Here is a 22548-nt window from a genome sequence, read left to right as displayed (position 1 = left end):
CCTGTGATCCCTTCCCCACTCCCTGGTTAGGGATCTCCAGTGCTTTCTGAGAATCGCTATGGACTTTTTTCTTTTCAGTCGTTAGACTGAGCAGTGCATCCGCCTGATGAACTTTGAAATGCCAATGAGCACAAGAATTTTTACTAGGATGGCCCTGGAGCCCCGAGGGGGAGGGAATGTTGTTCTTCCCAGGAGCCTTTGCTCTCCGTGCCACAGTGTCATGAATGACGAGCTCCTTTTTTGGACGGATCTGACTTTGTTGCCGTGACGCTTGTTTTCCACAGCAACTTCTGTTGCCACCCAGCAGTCGGCTGATGAAATGGTGGCCAAAGCTCAGGGGTCCACAGAGCTCCCTCCTCCCCGCCCCTCAGCTCCAGGCCAAGGTGCTGAGACACCCTGGGCACAGTGTGGTAGGCCAGGCCACTTTGACCTGAGGTTTGAGTCACACTTGCTGATTCCTGGGGGTCCGTCATCAGGGATCCCCAGAAAGTTGCCTGGGCAGTGGAAGTTTTATCTGGGGACACCCTCTTTTCTCTCTGTGGAAGGAGGAGGACAAGAAAAAAGGGGGCTGTTTGGAGTTAGTATTTTCTAATTTACCAAGGTAGAAGGATTATCTTTACTTTTTTTTTTTTTTTTTTAAACCAAAAGCTACTCAGTAGGAAGAGGTGGCCAACCAGAGTCATACCGACTCTCTAAGGGTCGCAGCCTAGCCTAGGATTAGGTTGGTTTTTTATTTTTTGTATTTCATTTAGAATGGAAAGTTCCAGTTTGTTTTGGGGCCAGGACCCTTATAAGAAGCCATGCCTGGAGGTGTACGATAGGTCAGTGTATATTTGTGAGTTTATATCTTGCTGACTAAATTGGCAGAGTTTTTATTTTTCCTGGTAAATGGTCAGAGGCTGTTCCCTCCCTCCTTCCCGTAACAAAATGGCATTTGTCGTGTGTGTATGAAGCCAGTGTCTGTTAAACCCGCGACACATCTGTGATGATCTGAGCAGGAGGGGTGGCAGACAGAGATTGCTTTTCTTAGGTGCCACAGGGCCTCCGATGAGTTGACTCCATCCCAGTATGACTCTCAAATTGTGACCAAAAGGAAACAGAACTGGTCAGGCCTCAGAGACCAAGACATATTGCACAACAAAAGGGTTATTATTTGTGAAAAATCGAGGTGCCCGCCCCCGTGGGACTCAGAGAGGTTGACGTTCATTTCACTTGAAATAATTATCACTCTTGGTGACGAAGTTTGGAAGGTGCACACAAAATTGTTATCAATGAGAAAGTTCACACTTGCTGTAATTCATAGTGAGACACTGAGTTATCATCTGGGACAAAGCCTGTTAACATAGTGGTTGTAGAAAACACCAAGGTGTCAAATCATATCAAAATCAGAATTGCAATTTGGGCGTCTGACTTTGAAAAGTGTCTGGAGAACAGTACCTCTGCCCCCCACAGGTTAGACACTGAAACCTGGAGCTGATAACTAGACCAACAGCATCAGATTTTCACAAGCCGTTTCTAGGAATAAAATGTTCATTTCTCATTAAGCAATGTATTTTTCTTCCTTTTCGCTTCAGGGGCAAATGTGAACTGTTAGCCCATGTTTTCCTTGTTCTGAAAAAAACCCCCCAAAATACCAAAAATATAAGAAAAGCATAACAGGCCAGAGAAGGTGGCTTGGTGTGGCTGTCGGTGCGCTCGGGAGGGCGTTCTCTTGGCGGAGTGAGCCAAGTACCTGGGAGTTAGGGGCCTTCCATGTTTGAAATTAGCCTTTGAGGTTGTTGGTGGCAGAAGCTGTTTTCCTCCCTGTCTGCTGTATTGCACCTTTTCATTTTAAACTCTACCCTAAAGGCTGTGCTGAAAACCGCGTTGATGTCAAACGCCCCATGCTTGGCAGAGGACGCGGGCTCAGACCATGTCCTGAGGGTGGCAGGCAGCCCGTCACGTTGCCAAAAACTTTCCACTGGGAGCAGTTTTGCAAGGGGCCGGGCGGGCAGGCGGGGGAGCCTGGGGACCCAGATGGGGGCTGTCCTGCCTGGTGACAGCATCATCTCTCTCTCTCTGCGTAGGTGAAGCTGCTCTCAGGGGAGAACCCAGAATGCAGACCCTCCCAGTGGCCTCTGCCCTCAGCAGCCACCGCACTGGCCCTCCCCCCATCAGCCCGAGCAAGAGGAAGTTCAGCATGGAGCCTGGGGACGAGGATCTCGACTGTGAAAACGACCACGTCTCCAAGATGAGTCGCATCTTCAACCCCCACATGTAAGTCCCTTCTCCTTCCTGGGCTTGCGCAGGGCTGGGGCCCGATTTCTTGTACTACTTTGTGCCAGTGATACAGCTGTCATTTCTTACGTTGTTCATAAGGTACTTTCTGTCAAAGATAAATAGCTCTGCTCTGCCAGGAAGGTGCCCAGGTGACTTTACAGCTGGTGGAGAGACGCGTCTTCCTTCCTGCGGATTGGGCCTCCTGGGCTGCGTGTCCCCATTGAAGGGAAGAGTCTCTCAGAGCTCCAGGGCCTGTCTGGAAAACTGGGCTTTTCTCTCCTGTACCTGCTGATTGTTTTTGAGAGAACTGATGTCAGTGACTGTCATGTGTTGGGGGAGCAGAGGGTGGGGTTGGCAGTTGTGTGGGGTCTGGATCATGCGTGTTGACGTGTGTGCGTGAGGGATGCACCTTTGTGCTCCTGGTGTGAACTCGAGACCTTCCTGGAGAGGGGGAGCCAGGCTTCTGTGTTCAGCACCAGAGGCTGCTCGTCCCAGCTGACCTCGGCATGCAGCAGTGTTCGGAGAACCGGCCATTGGACCGGGAGGCCTGCGTGCCAGTCCCCCATCTGCCACCAACACCTGCGCTCCACTGTCTTGACCCAGATCCCTGTAACTCCCTGGGCCTTGGTTTCTTCCTCTGCGGTCTGAATCTGAGCAGCAGGACTGGGTTCCTACCTGGAACGCAGCCTGCTCCTGGGCACCGTGCTCTGTCCCGCCCACCCCGCCTGTCCTCTCCACACTCCCCCTCTCAAAGGGAGCCGACTGCCTTCCCCATGCTTTCAGGATGTGGAGGCACCTGGCCAGCCCCTGGCAGAGTCGCAGGTGGCAGTTGTATAGCCGGTTGGGTCGGTACCATCGGAGCCTGGTGTCTTGTCAGCCGTGGTGGTGAAGTCACTCTGATTGTGGGGAGGAGAGGCTTGGTGTGGTCCGCGGGTCCTGGGCTTGCCCCTCCCTCCAGTCAGCCCAAGGAATGTTTTGTCGTCCTCCACGAGGCTGGTCTCACCAGTCAGACTCCCAAGGACACTGCTCCTTGGGCCAGGCAGTGGCTCCTAGGGCTTCCTCCTTGGAGGCAGGGCGCTTCTGCAGCTGGAGGTGGCCCGAGCTACAGAGCTCAGGCAGCCTCGCATTCCTGGCGTTCCAATCTGCTTGGCCTGTTGTGTTCAGTCATAAGACACTGACAGAGGTATTTATCCTCAAATAAATCACTGCAGTGTTAGTCAGAGGCTGAGCCTGCAGTCTGGAGCCCTGGAATTTGCTACAATCAGGAATCCAGCCGCAGCAGGGCCCTGCAGATCCACCAGCTCTGCACACTGGGGAGGCTGCTGGCCTCTGGACTGTTGGAGTCCATCCTTCCATTACTAGGAGTTTCTTCTTCTCCTCTCTTCCTAACCCTGAATCAGAGATCGGTTCCTTTTGTTTGTTTTATTTTTAAAGGAAGGAAGAGTCAGCTTTGTGACAACATTTTGTGATCCAACAGGCTTTGGTTTCAATCCTCATTCTGCCACCTGCCAGCTGTGAGGCCTTGACAAGTCCCTTGGTTTTTCTGAGCTGAATGTCCTTATTTGTAAAATGACAGTGATAATAGCTAGTGGACACAACTATTTTAAGCATTAGAGCTAAATTATGCAGGGAGTTGACCCAGGGTGGCACTCACTTGATGGTAGGCCTTATTTTTATGAATGATTCCATTTTTCAGAGCTGGTAATAGAGAACTTAATGTTTGAGATGTGTACACTTTAGTCTAAACACCTGGGTTTAAATCCCACCTTCTTTATCCTTTGCGGGAGTAACCAGGGGACCTTCCCCTTACCATTATTTTGAGCGCTTAGTGCAGCACTCGGCAGACAGCAAACACTCCGCTTCAGTCGTTGGTATTATTAGAATGTGAAAGCACTTAGAAATGATTCTGTAACTCCTTGGCTTGATTACAGATACGGCCTGGAAGTATAGGTCTGTGATGATATTATACACAACTTTAAGAGTAAATAATAGAGAATTATTAAATTTTGTGTGCAATTCATAATTGACACCATCATGCAGAATTTTAGGAAAGAAGACACAGTAGCACCCCACTCTACTAGACCCCCTGTGCTCACATCAGCTAGGTGGCTACTGCCCCCTTTTAAAAATTTTTAATTTTTATCTAGTTTTTGGTACTGGAGATTGAACCCAGGTGTCCTTAACCATGAGCCACATCCCTAGGCGTTTTTACTTTTTATTTAGAGACAGGGTCTCATTAAGTTGTCTGGGGGGTCTTGCTAAGTTGGTGAGGCTGGCTTTGAACTTGTGATCCTCCTGTCTCAGCCTCCATTAAAGTGTGCACAGGAGTGTCCTGGCAGTAAATGTATCGTCTTAACCTTTTTTTCTGGGGGTGGGGGCAGTACTGGAGATTGAACCCAGGGCTGCTGTGCCACTGAGCCACGTCCCCAGACCTTTTAATTTTTATTCTGAGTCAGGGTGTCACTAAGTTGCCCAGGCTGGCTTTGAACTTGAGGTCTTCCGGGATCATTAGGATAACAGCTGTGAGCCTCTGTGCCCTTCATCTTAACCATTTTTAAGTGTGCAGTTTGGGTGAATTTTGAATTGTAAGTTGGAAAAGTGATTGGTGTGCAGTCAGTTCATTCTGGGTGTCCCTCAATTTCAATGACACATCAGGGTTTCTGCATGTGTTCGCTAAGAGCTTAATGACAGATTTCACAGGTGAACTGAAAAGATGTGGCACCTCTGACTTATACTGTGTAGGGTACTTGGTAAGTACTGTCATGTGATGTGATGAAACGTGCACCCCTTGACCTCTAGCCTGCTCCCTTTTTATTTCATGTGTCTTAGAAGTTTTCTGCAGTCAGCCGCAATCCACACCTACTTGGAAATGACCCATGTGTGTTTGTCTCTTTAAGATTACAAAATGATTTTCTATGCTTGATCTTCCTAGAATCTGTTAATGACGTCTCGTGAAAATGCGTTTTGTTTATTTTTTCACTAAAGAAGTGGCCATGGTTCTGAGAAAGGGGGTGTTGTTGAAAAGTGGTTTGGGCAGCTAGCAGTGAGGGGCTCCGGCGCATGCTCGGGCGGCGTTTCCTTTGGAAGCATCCTGTGGGGTGGTGGGGCGCTGGCGTGGCTCTGAGCCAGGCTAGGAGGCAGCCGAGTGTGACAGAATCTCATGTGCTGTGACTGGGGGCGGGAGGGGGGTTGCTTAGTGATTCTCCAGCACCTGGGAAATGAGAGTTGCTGGGTTCTTCCTTCCATTGGTGACCAGGGTCGTTTGAGCTCATAATTAATTGTTTTGTTAATATGGTGAAGTGTGTGTGTGTACATACATATATATATTTTGAAGTACTAGGAACACGAATGGACGTTGAAAAATATTTTATCTGACGTTTGGAAAGAAAATGGATTACAGGATGGGGTGAGGGTGGGGTGGGCCTACTCTCATAGAAAGGTCACTAAGTGATTTTTTACGGCTGTGCTCTTCCTGGTAAGCAGGAGAGCTCCCTTTTCTCCTGTCTTCCTGTTTGTGATTCATGTGGCCTTAAGGACCCTGTTTTGTATAAGGGTGTCGCTCTCCCCGAGCCCCTTCCCCGACTCCTGCAGTCCTGTTTCACAGCTGTTGTTTTCATTGAGCATTTTCCTATTCTGTGGCAAATCGGATGTTCTAGAGTCACCTTCTAACCTACCTGCTTGACCTTGGAATGAGTCATCGCTGCAGGGAATCTTGGTTCCTTTTGGTGGGAAACAGTACTTAAAAGGCCAGGTGTGGGGCATGTTGGCACACAGCTGTAATCCCAGCAACTTGGGAGGCTGAGGCAAGAGGATGGCAAGTCTGAGGCCGACCTCATCCATTTAGCAAGACCCTGTCTTTTTTTTAAAAAAGAAGAAAGTCAAAGGGATGTAACTCAGTGGTAAAGTGCCCCTGGGTTAAATCCCTAGTAATACACACACACACACACATACACACACACCCCCAAACACCACCCCAATAAGAAGAAAATGGATTACAGGATGGGTGGGTGTTCCTGTTGCGTTGAGTTACCATGGTGTTGCTGCTTCTAGAGCTGGGCGTCTGATAAGATGGACGCTAGCCACGGGTGGTAGTTTAAATTCAAAATTAAACCTTATGGGGCTGGGGAAGTGGCTCAGTGGGATTGAGCTCGCCTAGCATATGCAAGGCCTTGGGTTCTATCCCCAGTGCCATACAATAAATCAGTTACATTAAACAAAATTAAAATTCAGCTCTTCAGGTGCACTAGGCACATTTCAAGCTCATAGCCACAATGGGCTGGTGGTGACCGTAGTGGACAGCACGGACACAACTTCACTGCCACTGGGGAAGCCCTGCTGAACTGAGCTGTTCTTAGACCCTTTTCTTGGAAAGAACTGGGAAGTCACGAGTTCTCCCCAGGACTCCTACCCTAGGCCTCTCCTGCCCCGGTCCACGTGCACATCCTGCTTCTTCACTAGTGAGACCCACGTTCCCAACCAACATACTTGCTTGTGGCTTTCTCCTGCGGTGAGCGTGGAGTCCGTTCAGGGTCACTGTGTCTCCTCCACTTGGAAAATCAAAACGGAAATAAGTTCAGGATTCGCTTGCAGCAGTTTTTTCCCCTCATGCCAAAGGTGTCCCCCTCAGTGCTCACCAACCCCGCCCGGTCAGGGTCGCGGTATTTGCAGCATCCTTTCTCCTTTGGGACCTCCACTTATTACATGGAGGTTTAGATCCCCACCCTCATCTTGACCACTTTATTTTTTTTGAACCTGTAAAACAGTGACACGCTTCTACAAGAGAGAATTTTATTAGGTAGGTACTGAGTCAACTGTTACCCCTTGCTGGTCACTTGCCCACCTTTTGTGCCCCCCTACCAGCCACCATCACCCTCCTGAGTTTCTTTTGGTAAACAGAGCAGATACACGAATGTTCTCTCGCCCCCTTGCCTGTCTGGGACGCCAGGTGGCAGCTGTCCAGACCCCTCTGGACTCTGTTGTTTCTTCTGCTCGCAGCGCATCCCTGACACCTCCGCATCAGCTCTCATCCTTGGTCACACCTGCAGTCCCCTCCGTTGCCTGCGCCTGCCACAGTTTATCCCCCCAAGTCCCCTGTGTTGGGCATTAGGTAGCTCCTAGTATTTCGAGTACTAACAATCCTGCAGCCGGGAACCTCGTGCATCTGTGATGTCTTGAGGGCAGGCGGTCGATGTGGTGCTCAGTTCGTGTTGGGCTTGAGACTTCCCGGCGGGCAGGCTGGGGTCCTGGGGAGGGCGCGGTGCAGAAGCGCACCGTCCGCAGATGCCCTTCAGAAGTGTGGAGTGGCTTGTACCCGTGAGGTTTGCGGGGGCCGTACAGGCAGTCACAGTGCTCAGCGGGTCACCTGTGAGGGGCACACTTGTTGAGTGCTTGCGTGGACTGGCCCCGTGCTAGGACACCTGAACATGCATCGTCTGGCTTCACCTTCACAGGAGATGTGACCCTTCGGGACAGGCCGGTATCTGTCCTCTGTCCCCCAACCTTGCCCGCTGGCCTGTCCACCTGTTGTGTATCAGCTGTTTTCAGGAGCAGGTGCTGAGGCTGCGAGAGGATGGTACCTCAGAAGTGTTGGAGCTGGGTTGACCCTGCTGTGCACGACCCCCAAACCAGTGACCACTCAGTGATGCCTCAGCTGTGTCCTCCCCAGGAAGTTGCAGCGTTAGAGTGTCGTGTGCTAGAGGTCGTGCGGAAGGGCTTGGTGTTGCTGGCAGCTGGCGAGGCCTCCGTTTGGTCAGTGGTATGAACTTGCAAAGTCATTGCCCATGGGCTCCCCGGGGTTGTAGCCATGGCCACTAGCCTTGCGCTCTAACTCTGTCTGCCCCAGGCCGCCTGGATCCTCGGGGGAGGAGGCAGGCTGGGTGGAGGACAGCCTCCCTGCTGGAGGTGCTGCTCTGAAACACTGCCCCTCGTCCTTGCTGGTGGCCATTCCTGTGAAGTCCTTTCACGACACTGACTAGCCAAGTCTGGTCCACCCGCTGGTGGTCTTCTGGTCTGGGGTCTCCTGTGTCTGTTTTCTTTCTTTCCTCCTTTGCTTTCTTCCACCACCTTCCCCCGGGTAATGGCCCCCGCCCCGCCCGAGTGATTCTTCTCTCTGTAGGTGAAGAGAGAAAGAGGGGAGCAGATGAACTCAACCAGCAGTTCTTTGAGTTTGCCACAGAGGCTAGAGGAAGCCTTTGAAATCATGTACTGAGCATAAAATGGAAACTTGGTTAGAAAAACGATCACTGGCTAAAGTGGGGTTTGAGGTTTTGTGTGGATTTTGTTTATTTTTTGCACGGGGCTGATTACGTACACGGACCCTCACGTGTTCTGGGTGGCTGCAGTTTGGGGTCTTTGTGCACCAATGTGCGGGTGGCATTGCCATACTCCCGCGGGTGGCCCCTGCCTCTCCTCCTCTCTGTGTCCCTTAGTTTGGCTGCATTTGTGTGTGCACCACCAAGCTCCAAGAGGGTGAAGGAAATTGTTCCTCGTGTCACTAAACTGAGCCCAGAGGAGATTGAAAAGCTGAGGTGATTCAATACGTTGGCCCGGTGAGCCGCTGGGATCCGCGTGGGAAGCCGGCTAGGCCTTCACGGACGGGCGTGTGGCTGCGCCGTACGAGCCTCAGAGAAGGTGGACACCCCGTCCCCGGGCTTGCTGAGGGGTCTTGAGCCTCAGCATCCAGAGATCGCGGGAGCCCTGTGGGAAGGGTTTGTTTTGCGGTGCTGGGGAACCCAGGCCCTCCTGCGTGCCAGCGCCCTGGAGTCCCCACGGTATGCCCGCAGCGTCCCGTGCTTCCCGGGCGTGACTTCATTCTGTCCTCCCAGCCCTGTGATGTGGGTGGCATTATTGTCCCCCCTGTACAGATGGTGACACTGAGGCCCTGTGACGTGCTCCTCCAGCCAGCTGGTGGACAACAGGTCAGGCTTCACACCCCGCTGTGTGACGCGGGCCAGCGCGCTGTACTCAGCAGCTGGGCGGTGGTGATCCTGACGGTGCACACAACCAGCTGCCCTGAGTCATTTGATGTAGGACCTCGATGCCATGTGGTTTCAGATGGTCACCAATTTAAGTGCTGTCAGGACACAGGGCTGACACTGGCGGAGAGAGGCTGCGTGCGGGTGGTGGAGGGGAAGGTGGCCTGGCGGTGCCGGGCGATTCAGAGCCCTCCCAATCCTCCCTGCCCCGGGATGGTTCCCCCAGGGACTGAGAAGGAGGAGTCGCTGCCCAGTGTCCCCCAAAGAGAGGGAAATGGTGTCTTTGGACAGGTAAGAACCCCCTAAGAACTAACAAGGACTGTCTGTTTTGTGCTGATGGGGACGGAACCCAGGGCCTCGTCCCTGCGAGGCAAGTGCTCTGCCCCAGAGCCACATCCAGCTCCAGACAGGAGTTTTCTGTCTGTCCAGGGAAGGGCATTTTAAATCTTCTTAAATTCTTGTTTAAAATTTCTGACCCAATTTTTAGTTGCACAAGTCCATAGTAACTTTAGCTTAAAACGTTCAAAAAGAAACTTTTAATTAAAAGTTTGTTTTAAGCATATGAAGACACCCCACCCCGCCACCTTCTCCAGGTTTCATAAACTGGACTGTTGAATAGAATCCTTGAAACTTAAGTGTCCCCCCCTCGGCCATACCCTCCTTGGCACCGCCCGGCCTGGGAAGGGCTCGCCCAGCGTTCTGTTCTTCGGGGCTCCGTGCACAGTCTTATTGGTATTCCCTAAAGTGTCCTGTGAATTTAAGATGACTTTTCACAGCCTTATTTTTAGTTGCTTTAAATAACTCAGAAACTGAGATATTCTTAAATTAGGATTTCTTTCTTTCTTTCAGTCCCTCCCCCAGTGCATGTCTGTCATGTGTTTACTTACAAAAGTGAGTTGGGGGACAGAGGTCTTTAGTCAGTGCCCCCTGGCAGGAAGACCGTTGGGGCCTCTGGTGTGAGCTTGGCTTCCCCGTGGTCCCTGGCTGATCCCGCTGCGGCTAGCTGCGTCCTCTTGCGTCCCTGTCGTGGGAGCGTTCTGCTTACTGAGTGTGGTACCTTTAAGTAAAGGTCGCAGGCCTGACCTGTGTGTGTGGGTTTCTCGTTTGTCAGGCTGGAGGCATTTGCTCATTTTCACAGTTGAGCTGAAAACAAAGCCCTCCTTATCCTGGCGGGAGCTGCCCGGAGCTGACATCAGCCTTTCCCAGCAGCTTCGCCTCTGCCTTAAGAGTCTTCGCCCCGAGCTGCTCGGGCAGATCACCATCTTGCTCCTGCCCTTTTTCTGGCCAAACAACACATCGAAGGAAGAAGTGTCAGGGATGCCAGGGGTCGGGGACAGAACAAAAGCCGTCATCCGCCGTCTGTCGTGGGCTGTGTGGGGACGTAGCATTTAGTGTTCGCGGCTCTGATCTGGGTGATGAAGGTTGTAGAAGTGGGGCCAGAACCTTGAAAAAACGGGGCTGTGGAGGGGCGTTCCCGGTGTGGGGGGACATGTCTGTTAGTGGGCGTGAAGTCCCCTCTATGTGCACACCCTGGACCTGGGAAAAGGAGTATATTTAGATGGATGGGTTAGGTCAAGGAGTTCACCCAGAATCTGAGGAGATAGAGCAACACTGGGTTTTGCTGTTCCTCCCTCAGCCCCCGCTGGCTTCCCTGAGCCCCCGGTGCTGTTTGCACAAGGACGCCACTGTCCTGGGGACACAGGCTGCAGCTCTCGGGCACACAGAGGACTGATCTTGACGTTGGCCTATGACGTCACGGACATACATGTTCTCACTGCACTATGAAGCCCCTCTGTCCTGAAGGGTGTAAACTGCTGTCTCCTGAGACCTTAAAAAAGATTTGATTGGGAATTCACCAGAGAGACTGGTGCTAGGGAATCTGCCGAGGCGTGGGTGCCCAGGGCTCCTTTCTTCTAGGACCTCCCTCGTAAAGCCATTGCGTGCTGGGCCATGTGTGGCTGGACATGGCGAGGGTGGCTTCTGGGCCTCTTCCCTAGCTGGGGTCGCACCCAGGGTAGGTGGCAGAGCCTGGACTCTTTCTGCTTTGCTGTGTTTTGGGGTTCACACACAGGTGCGCACACACACAAAGTGCATTTTGAAATTTCTCCACTGATTGTCTCCAAAGCACAATTCGAGAAGTCGATGTGGCAGTAAGGTGCTGGGGCTGGCAGTAGGCAGAAACCACACCAAAGAAGGGTCCAGATTCTGGATCCAAGTCACCCCAGCAGAGGTAACACGTACTGGACTCCCCCACCTTTCTCTGCCCCTCCTTACAGGACTTCCAGGCCTGCCCTTCCGTAAAGAGATCCTAAGGGATCCACCCAGAAATCAACCCAGAGGACGGGGGAGGGCGAGATGTGGCTCTGTGACAGAGCACGAGGCCCTGGGTTCCTTCCCCAGCACCACCAAAAAAAGAGAAAAACCGGCTCCAGAAACTGGGTCAAAGTCAAGTAGAAGGAACAGACGCATTCTTGTCAGGTTACGCTAGAAGTCTGAGACTGAACCCTCGTTGCTCCCCAAAATTGGCCCATCAAGGAGTGGGCTGTGGGGTTTTCTGGGTCCTATGTGCAGAAATGTCATTCAGCCCAGTTTCTCAAACGTGTTTGGCCACAGACTCTGTAACGGACAGAGTTGTGTCCTTGCAACAGCCTGTTAAGCCCTGGCCGCAGCATGATGTCTCTGAAGACGAGGCCTTCGGGTGGTGATGGGGTTCCATGAGGTCCCGGGAACAGCACCCTTAGAGGAAGAGACACCAGAGAGCGTGTGCGCTGTCTTCCTGCCATGTGAGGACACGGTGAGAAGGGGCCACCTGAAAGCCAGGCGGTGGCCCTCGCCAGACACTGGCCATGCTGGCTCCCCGAGCTTAGACCCCAGCTTCCGGGACTATGAGAAAACAAACAGCTGTTCCCTAGGCCGCCGGGCTGTGGTGTCTGCTCTGGCAGCCGAGCCCCGGAGGACACAAGCCTTCATCCCTTTTCGTGAGACCTGTTATGAACATCTCATGGAGCCAGGGACGCACACACATTTCTATTTGGTTTCAAAAGTCTCTTATAAATTTTCAGACTCACAAAACTCTGGTGCCTTAAAGCTGACTATTAAAATGAAACAGTGGCATAATTTCTTGATTTGGGACTGTTGAGTGTCACCTTTAATGCTGGGGGTTTTGGTAAAATCCATTGAGGAAATGCGAGACCGTGCTTCCCTCGTCCCCAAGTCTGATTACCTTCCATCCCGACTCCTCTCTGGCTGTGTCTGGAGAGTGGATTACTTCTTCCATATCCACCCACTCCCGGTCCGGTGCCGTCACCCACACCAACAATGGTGATGGAACTTCTCCCTGCGTTTGCGATTGTTATGGTTTAGATAGAAAGTGTCCCCTAGAAGCTCACGTGTGAGACACTGCAAGAAAGTCCAGAGGTGACTTGATTGGGTTATTAAGTGACTGTAGGCAGGCAGGGAGTGGCTGGAGGAGGGGCATCTTTGGGGTGTGCATTTGGGGTTTGTATTTTGTCCTGGTGAGGGGACTCTCGGATCTTTCTGGTTTCTGGTGCCATGTCCTAAGCAGCTTTTCTGCACCATATTCTTCTGCCTTGGTGCCCTCTTACCTGGGCCTTGAGGAATGGAGTTGGCCATCCGTGGACTGAGACCTCTGAAACCAATAGTCTCTCCATTTTTGCTTCCTTTGGTTCCCCTTCTAGTTCTGTGGCCACTTCTCACAGATTGATTGTCCTAGTCTGTTTTCCGTTGCTGTAACAAAATTACAGAGAGTGGGTAATTTATAACCAAAAGTTTATGTAGCTCATGGTTCTGGAGACTGGAAGTCCAAGATTGGTGCTGCTTCTGGCAAGGGCTTCATGCTGCATCATAACACGGGAAAAGCAGAAGGGAGAGTGGGCGTGTGCCTAAGAGAAGAGGGGACGAAGGGGACCTGATTTCTGTCATGACAGTGAAGCCGTTCCCAGTCAGAACTAACCCAGTCTCTGGAGAGGACCCTTAATCCCTCCCAACCCAGCTATATAGGAAGTCAGATTTCAACATGAGTTTTTGTGGGGACAAACCACATGGAAACCATGTTACATGGATGTGACATGTCATTGTTACATTCCCCAGGGCTCCGTCCTTCTCGCTGTACAGACCCTTCTGATGGTGTCACCTACAAACTCATGCTAGAATCACCACTGTACATTGAGGATTGCCAGGTCTTAGCCAGGTCCTGACTGTCACACCCACAGACCCGTCCACCTTTTAGATGTTGTCTGTGTACCTCAAACTCAGTACTGGTTTGTCCGAGTTGACCTGAGGACCTCCTGTGTCTTCTGTACCTGCCCTGGGCCTCTGTCCCTCGTTTTCGGGGTCGGCACAGCTCTCCTGTTTTCCTTGGGGGCCTCCTCCCTCTGCCCCGTCCCCATAGCTAACCCACTGTCACGCCCTGTCACTGGGCTGCTAATCCTTTTCTGCATAGGCACCAGCCTGGGTCACAGTTTGGACTCATTTCTGTGCAGCACCCTCCTTTCTGGCACTTCAGCTTCGGGAGAAAGTTCCTGAAGTGTTGTTCTCTGCTTGGAATCCTTCCATGGCTCCCAGGGAGCTGCAGGAGAGTGCTGAGCAGACACCTCCCCCAGCGGAGGCCCAGCCGAGGGACCTGCCCCTCCCCCTCCTACTGTCCCCCCTTCCTCCCTCCTCTTGGCAAATGGCAGTTCTTCATGTCTTCGTAGAAAACAGTGGCGCTCTGCTCTAATCCTGTGCCCCCTGTCTGTTCCCCACAGCTCCCCTGGGCCAGGGCTGGGTCCTGCTCTAGCCGGGGCCCTCCGCCTGGCGCCGGCTCCAGCACCTCCAGAGTGCTGCATCGACAACGGGCCAGTGGGGAGGTGCTCGGAGAGGGTTCTAGCCTTTCCATTGCTGTGACCAGAACACCTGAGGAGCAGTTTAGAGGAGGAAAAATGCACTGGGCTCATGGTTTCAGGGGTCTGAGTCCAGAGATGGCCGCCTCCCTTGCTCTGGGCCCTGGGGAGGCAGAGCATCATGGCGGGAGGGCCCAGTGGAGGAGGTGCTGGAGGCCACAGTACCTCGGCTGCTGGTGCCTCCCCTAAGCGCGTGCAGGGTATCGCTGAGCGTGTCGGGCCGTGGCTGTGACTTGTGACTACACATAAGAGCCAAGTCTCTGTTCTTCTGTGGCCTTTGGTGATCTGGTCCAAACTCCCCCCAGTCCTGTTTCTCAGTAGGCGGCCTCCTGGACTGTCCTGGGAAGTCTCCTTAGCCAGGGTTCAGTCTTAAAGTAACTGATGGAAGTCGCTGCCGTCCCTGGTCATCAGGCAGGCTCTGGAGGTGGCCTCGTGATGAGCAATCCTCGTGTACCTTGGTCAACCAGTCCCGTGGCCCGGCCTCCCTTGGACTTGCATCCCGAGGCTGATTCAGAACCAGCGTTTTCGTTGCTGGTGGTGGCTTGGTGGTGTGGCGCGCGTCTCTCCATGGCTCAGCCCCCGCCCCCATCCTGAGGCAGCTCTCAGAAGCCTCCAGGGTTTCCAGCAAAGTGACTGAGTGTGTCCCATGTGGCCTGCTCTTGAAGCCGAGTTGGATCTGGTGGTGATCCGCCCTGCTGTCCTTGCCCCGCCACTCCCCACACAGACACTTTATTTGGGCAGCACTTCACACCTACAGAAATATGGAAGGTCTGCGGACAGTGACCGCCAGCACATCCCTCTCCAGTTCATCTGTCGGGCCCGTCTGCCGCGCTGTTCTCTTCCTCCACTTGCAGGAGCAGTGATGTGACTCAGGGTGAAATACCTCTTCATATCCATGATGTCCTTTATAGATTTTATTTTTTTGAGATAGGCCCTTGCTGTGTCCTGGCCTCAAGAGATCCTCCTGCCTCAGCCTCTTGAGGGAGCCAAGACAAGATGCACACCAAAGGCACCAGGCGGTTTCTTCAGGTCTTTCTCCTACATTTTCTCATTAGTTCTTTGTAGTTCGGGGTTCAGTGCATTTACTTTTGCCCTCAGTGACCTTTTGTTTAGAAGGGCTTCCCCACTGTAGGGTGAGGGGGTTGGTGGGTTTGGTGGTAAGGGCGGGTGGTGGTGGTGTGCCTAGACATGGCCCCTGTGGGTCAGCGCCCTGTGAACTGTCCTGTTCAGGCACCAGCCAGATCAAGGGCAGGAGGGCTGCGGGTCCCTGGGTGCTGGGCAGTTTAGTTGCTCTTCTACTGATGACAGGCTCTGAACTGAGAAGTCCCCAACTCCTGCACATCCTGGCCCAGCAGTGAAGCTCTGCCCAGTGTCAGCCATTTCCCGTAGAGGTCGCAGGGCAGCCAGTGGACAGCACCACAGGTCCCCTGGCTTAGGAGGAGAACAAAGTTCAAGACTCAAGAGTGTGGCACTGACTGCATGTTGCTTCCCCAGCACGGTCAGGTTGGAAAATTATTAAGTTGAACCTTGTGGGTCAGGACCCCTGTATATGTGACGGAAAAAGGTGGTGGGACAGGAGAGAGCAGAAAGAGGGGACAGGGTTGACCTAGAGAGGTCACGTGGACCCAGGCTAGCTGAGGGTGCATGGAATAAGGTGAACAGTTCCCGCTCCTCCAAGATAACCTTAATCACCTTCCTTAAAATTTTATCACTGTCTCGAAGATCCATCTGTTTCTAGCCGTGAAGTCTGAGCTTTTGACCTTTAAAAAAAAAAAAAAAAAAGTTTCTCTTTCTTCCCGGACCTGAGAAATGAAAACCAAACCTAATAGGTTGCTTTCCTGGGAGATGGCCCAGTAGTTTCTGATTAATCATTTATTTGAAGTTCAAATATAGCTCTTGACTCAAGACCAGAAGTATGTATGTGTGTTTTAGGCGAAATCTCGAATGTTGAGCAGCACATTTTTTAAAATTTTTTTTTTTAAGTTGTAGATGGACACGGTATCTTTATTTTTATTATTATTACGTGGTGCTGAGGATTGAACCCAGTGCCTCATGTGTGCGACGCAGGTGCCCTACCACTGAGCTCCAGCCCCAGCCCTTGAGCAGCACATTTGCTGTGTAACTAGTCCGGTGGCAGGAGTCGGGACTTGCTGGGAAGAGGTCCTTGATGGTGCTGTGGTTGCAGGTGGTAGCTTGTAGGACCCAGGAGGTGGCTGGGTGGAGAACCTGGGTCCTGGTATCTCCCCCTTGCTGTGACAGGAGGCGGCACCCCGTGTGCTCATCCCAAGATCCCTAGGATTGGTTGTCCGGCTCTTCTTCATTTCCAAGAAATATCCCAGTTATCCTGTAGCCAATCCCTTTTCTTCTGACGCTCACTACCCATGCCTTGTGTTGCTTTGTAACCAAAAGAACTTGCTAACAAGTGGGGACATTTGGGCTGTTGACAGGGTTTTGCTGTCATTTGTAGAAGTTCTTTGAACATCTCCATCCTTGCTCAGAGCTCATATTTCCCATTTTTTTGGAAGTGGAATTTCTGGGTCACAGGGCATCCATGTTTCTATTTCTGCTGGTGCATCCTGCCAGCGTGGAGTCTGGAAGGTTGAGGATTAACATTCCCTCCAGCAACTGTGCGCACCTGCCTCTGGCCGCCTCATCCCAGAGGTGACTGCTATCATTTAAGTTTTGCAAGTTTCATGGGGGAAACTGTCATATTTTTTTTTTTTTTGAATTGGGGGTTGTTTGGTCTTCCTGGGGAACGTGGATGATCTTTTCACCTTCTCAGTGGCTGTATGCATTTATTTTTTTGTAACCATCCAGTTTAAACCTTTGTCTTCTGTCAACGTGTTACAGCTGTTCATATTAAGGATTTCTGTGACAGATGTGTTAGGAAAATAATGTGATTTGCTTTCCAATTTTACTGTTTTGGAAATACACACACACACTTTTGGTTTTCTGGATGTGGTCGCATCACTGTATCATCTTTTAATGGAAAAGCCATCCAAAATGTTCTATAAAGGGTTGAATGTGTTGGGTGATACTTCGTAACACGTGGGCAGGATACAATAATCATAGGTGCTTGATGCTTGTTCACTGTGAAGCAGCTTATTGTTTGTATATTACTTCGTTCCTTTATCCAGACTCTTCCTGAATGTCTGCCATGTTCAAGGCATAGAGGTGTGCAAGGAGATGTGCAGCACGTGGGGTCGCCCTGGGTAGAGGAGGGACTTCAGTGGGCCTGAGAGGCCTTCGCCCTGGTGATGGGAGAACAGGGTGGAACTGGGGTGGAAGGCAGGGATCGTGTCCTGGGTGGCTCTTTTCTCTCCCTTTCCCCTCAAGGCCATTTCGCGGGGAGCTTTGAGTATCTACTGTTGGCCTCTTGCCGGGTTCTGTTAGGAACCTGTTTTTATTCAACCATTTTACCAGATGTTTCCTGTGGCTTGACAGGCGTAGCGCTTGCTAGAAAGGTGGGCGCTGTGGGCAGCAGCCTGTGGGAGCAGGGCTGGGAAGACCATGTTCGTGACACCCAGTGGGTGACAGTGTGCTTCTCCCGGAAGAAGTGCTGGTTCTAGAATCTGCTTTTATCCTGTCTCCTGGTTTATAAAAGCCCGAATCTGGTGGATCAGGGTTGATTCCGGTACGCGCCGCAGGACTTCAGTCAGGGTTCCTGTCTGAAAGCAGCGGCTCAGCTACACCTGTAGTTTGCAGAACTCACCTGGGGCTCGGGGGACCCAGGGAGTGGGCAGAGTCTACCTGGTGCTCCGCCCTCCTCGGGGGCCTGTGCTTCAGGAGTCTGTCCTGGGCAGTCTTTGCACCCACCTGCAGCCCATCCAGACGGTCCTAGGATGGCGTCGGCAGCTTCAACTTCAGATGCCCGCAGTCAGTCAGCGTTTCTCACTGTCCCAACAGAAGAGCCTGTCACCCAGTGTCCTCCTGTGGGCAGAGAGCAGAGGGAAGCTGCTTCCTCCCATCCACCACCGGGACTGGCTGGGGCTGCACAGAGGACCCATGGTGTGTGTGGGGGGGCGGTTGACATTCCTGCCCTGGGCCAGCTGCAGAGGTGCCCCAGCGTCGCCTGCACCTCTTTCCCTGGGCTGGCTCACTTCTGCAGCCACTTCCTCTCCTGTGTTTTGTTTCGCCTCCTTTTAGAGTTTTATAAAAGCCTCATGTTATGGAAAAGGGAGAAACAAAGAAAGAGGAAATCGCTTGCTCTCTCCTGACAGCAGGTCTGTTTTCTCACAATATGGAACTGTAATGATGCGTGTCACGTTTTGGCAAGATGCTCTGGGTGGTAAATAGCCCCTCCCGAGAGCTGCCACCCTGTCCCGGGGCCCCCAGGACACCTCCCTCGCGACGCGGGGCGGGCGGCCCTGTGCTCGCACCCTGCTCGGGGACTCTTATTCTGGCGGCGCCTCTGCACGGGGCCTGCCTGCCAAGTCTGCGAGGCCCGAGGCCTCTGTGGGAGGACGGGGCTGTCTTCATGCTCTTTGGCAATGATTAAAGTGAGGTTAGTACCCAAGCCCTTTCATTTTATTCCCCTTTCCTTGCTTTTCCAAACCAGATGGCAACCCTGTATTTTCAGCTGTAATTAATTTAAAATGGGAGGCAGCAAGTGCTGGGAGCAGAGCCGCCCGTGCTTGGAGGGACAGCGTGGTCTTCCTTCTGTCCTCCTCTGCCCCCCGGCCAGCCCCGTCCTGATCACAGACCTGCCTGCCGAGGGGGCGCCGGGAAGGCCAACACCCGCCGCTCCATGGGCTGTTTCCTTAGTGGGTGGAAGTCACCAAGTTTCAGGTGCAGCTGAGGATTGGCTGCCTCCTGTCACATGACATCCCCAGACAAGGGGGCGCAGTTGGAGCGGCTGCCTGCGATGCCGCAGGACGGGGGACTTTTCCTTCCTACTCGTCCGGCTGCCAGGAGCGCCCCCAGGAGGGCTGTGCTCCAGGGCTAACATTTATTCTTCGAGAAAATGACAAGGAAATCCAACCACTGTCTGCACTTGGAGTCTGGAGGTTCTGGCCTCGGCCATTTGACCCCTGCCCACGGGCTTCCTCCCCCAGTAGAGCGCAGGCCCCTCAGAGGCCACAGCCCTCAGTGAAATGGCTCCAGCAGCCTCTCCCCGCCCTTGTTCTGAAAGGAGGCGAGCTCAGGGCGGAGGGCGAGGGCTGGGGCTGGAAAGCCAGGGTCCAGGTGCACCCGCTGCAGCCACTGTGGCCTTGCGGAGGAGGCGTAGGTCAGAGGGAGCCCGCTGAGGACGGTGGGGTGTGGAGCACCCGCTGATGTCCTACAAGTGGCAGCCATTACTGTTGTGATCATCAGCCACCCGCGGACGGAAGTCATTTTTAAAGGCTCATAGTGAGAATCAAGAACCGCAAATATATGGCTTTTGAGTGTCCCGAGTGCTGGCTGTTGGTCACAGCACCATCGATGGCAAAGCCCCGGGTGGGCCGGGTTGGCTGACTTTGGTGAGCCTGGTGGAGGTGGAGGATGTTCTTGTCCACTCCATTTTTATGTCAATGAGTACATTACTCATGAGCCCTGCTGGGGGGTCCTTTGGGGTTGTTTAAAAAGGTCATGACTTCTGCTGCTCTCGTGGGGACCCATGCTTAGGGGAACCTTGGTATCGAGGGCAAGTATGAAGATAAGACACCCGGTTGTTCCAGCCTCCTGTTCTGCTAGTGCCTTGTCAGAGCTGCTGAGGGCGGAATGCTAAACATGGCGTTACCACGTGACCCAGCGATTCAGGGACTCTGGTGTCTGTATCCCTCTGCTCACAGCAGCATTATGGTGGCCGAGAGAAATAGCCCAAGAGCCTTTCACTGACTGCTTGAACAAGGTGGGGCCTGTCCACACTATACAAATGTCATGCAGCCTCAAAAAGAAAGGAAACTCTGACACCTGCTACTATGTAGATGAACCTTGAGGGTGTGTGGACTGTGGAATAGTCACGAAAAGACAAATGCTGAGCTGGGGACAGGGCTCTGTGATAGAGTGGTGGCCCAGCATGCACGACACCCTGGCTTTGGTCCCCAGCTCCAGGGTAGGGGGAGAGGGGTGCAGTAGACCTCAATGGTGGAGCACTGGCGTGGCATGTGCAAGACCCTGGTCTTGATCTCCAGCCCTGCAAAAAAAAGGTCCCTAGAGAAGTAAAATTCCAAGAGACAGAAATGGTAGCCAGGGGCTAGGGAAGGAGGAGTGGGGACTTAACGTTCAATGGGGACAGAGGGCAGAGTTTCACTTTGGGAAGATGAAAAAGATCTGGAGATGGATGATATACTCGTGGTTTGTACAACAGTGAACAACACACTAAAATGGTGAATATTATGTCTACCATACCACAGTACAGAATCAAATATTCAGAACCAACGACTAATGGTCTACTTCCGTTCCCTGGAATGGATGTTAAAATCTGTCACGTGTTAATCCCTTATTTTCCATGCTCAGCTGGGAGGAGGGATCTAGTGGAGGAGACTCAAGTAGCTTGAAACACAAAAGGCTCAGCTCTCTTCTTCAGGGCCCAGTGGCCAGAACACTGAGGCAGGAGAATCGCGAGTTCCAGGCCAACCTCAGCAACTTCACAAGGCTCTGTCTCAAAAAATAAAAATGACTAGGGATGGAGCTCAGAGGTAAAGAGAGTGCTCCTGGGCTCAGTCCCCAGGATCTATGGTGGTGCCTGCAGATTTTTTGTTAGATGTATGCTTAATACTTTATAAACTCAATACTTAAATCTAGCACAACTGTACAGTACTTTAGTGGTTGACTTGCAGTTTCTAAAGTTGGCCAGGGTAGGAGGGTGACTTTAAAAGAAAACCCAGATTTCTATTTTTTCTTTAGTGCTGAATAAATACTGTATCAGAGGAAAAAGTCCACAGAATAATTTGGAGATGGTCGCTGCCTCCCTTGGTCCTGGACTTGGGGGGGGGGGGGATGGTGGTGGGGGCACAATCCAGACGGCACAGGAAGGGGCGCCTGCTCGTCTCTGGCTACACGCACATGTGATGCAGACGTGTGGGAGCTCAGGGGATCCTGCCCACAGCCTAGACAGAGTCACAAATGAAGCTAAATTAAAGGGGTGGGGACTACAAGGACTTGAGGTGACCATATACTTAGTGTCACATGATTCCAGAAGTGCAGTCCTCAGGACTACTGACCTTGGAGTGGTCCTGATGCTCAAGCTTTGTCGGCCTTAGTTGGTTCTGAGATTTGCTGCCCTGGTTGAAGGAATCGATCCGATCCTGTGGGCTCTGTTCCCACGGTAGGTGTGGGGTCTGGCTCCACATACCACCCTCAAAGGTGGACGTGCCACTGCAGAGTGGGTGGACAGGGGGTCTGGTGTTAGGATAATTTGAAGCAATTCTTGTTTGGGGGCAGGGAATTCCGGGTGTGGCAAGGCTGAGGGGTAGAAGAGGTTTTCTGGTAGCTGAAAGAATGGAATTCACTGACTTTCCGAAAGGCAGAGCTGGGCCACAGAGTAGCGTTGCAAGGCGCGTGTCATCCGCATGAAGCAGTGGCGTGGACGCTGTGGGTAGTGGGGCGAATTGCCAAGGAAGGACATAAGTGGCCGTTCCTGGCAGTGCCTGAGAAGCTGTGTGGCCCTCCTCCAGGATGGCTGTCGTTCTGCGTCCCTGTTTCTGTCCACAACCATTGTGCCATGAAGCATCCAATTTCTTCAGTTTCATACTATTTTGCAGGAGTTGGGTGCAGTATGTGGCGTAAAAACTCAAGAGTGGGCCTTAGGAGGGTCTGAAGGGAGTTACGGCAGGTGGCGGGTGCCATCTGGGAGGAGGGTGTGGCGGTGATGGGGTTCTGGGTTTGGCTCACCAGGTGTCCTCGGGTTCCCGGGACCTGGAGCCCATGCTGCTCTGGCTGACTGGCTTCAGGAGCTTGGTCTTTCTCAGATTTCTTGGTCCCTAGGAATCTTAATGCTTTTTGGTTGATTCATGCTTCATACAACTGGGTGCCAGGCGCCGTTCTAGACTGACGGATGGGAACTGTGAGTAGCTCCTTGCGTGGAGTTGCTTTTCCTGTTGCTTCTGAGGGAATGTGTCCTTGCTCCCAGGCGTGGGTGGCCTCAGCCCTGTCCCTTGCCGAGGTGGATGCCTGAAGCAGTGGGTTCCACTTCCAGCATGAGGAAGGTGGGGTCTGCGGGCTGGGTAGACCCCAGGCAGGAGGCCAGCGCGGACGGTCTGAGTGGTCATGTTCCCCTTCTCTAGTCCTCGCCCCAGCCGCCAAGTCATCCCTAAGGGGCAGCAAAGCAAAACAGCACCACGTTGACGCCTTTGTGGCTATGCAGACAGGTGACTGTTCGAGGTTTCCATCAACTTCATCACAAATTGCAGCTTAGTTCCAGAAGGAGAGACATGACGTTTCCCGTCCCCTTGTGGAACAAGGACCTTGCACATTGCCAAAAACATGATGGC

At 52.5% G+C, this 22548-nt stretch overlaps 1 protein-coding gene across 3 annotated transcripts in view; it reads left to right on the top strand.

Annotated features, from left to right (window-relative positions):
- Vgll4 (vestigial like family member 4) overlaps nt 1-22548 on the top strand; it is a 137408-nt gene that overhangs the window by 100582 nt on the left and 14278 nt on the right. For all 3 annotated transcript variants that reach the window (XM_027931881.3, XM_027931882.3, XM_027931880.3), the window contains one exon: nt 2067-2256. In XM_027931881.3, the coding sequence (XP_027787682.1) occupies nt 2067-2256 (190 nt within the window). The remainder of the gene's footprint in view (nt 1-2066; nt 2257-22548) is intronic.

Source organism: Marmota flaviventris, chromosome 20 (assembly GCF_047511675.1).
Source record: "Marmota flaviventris isolate mMarFla1 chromosome 20, mMarFla1.hap1, whole genome shotgun sequence".
NCBI classification, from domain to species: Eukaryota; Metazoa; Chordata; class Mammalia; order Rodentia; family Sciuridae; genus Marmota; species Marmota flaviventris.
Note: the sequence above shows the minus strand (reverse complement) of the source record. Positions and strands in the feature narration are given on the sequence as shown.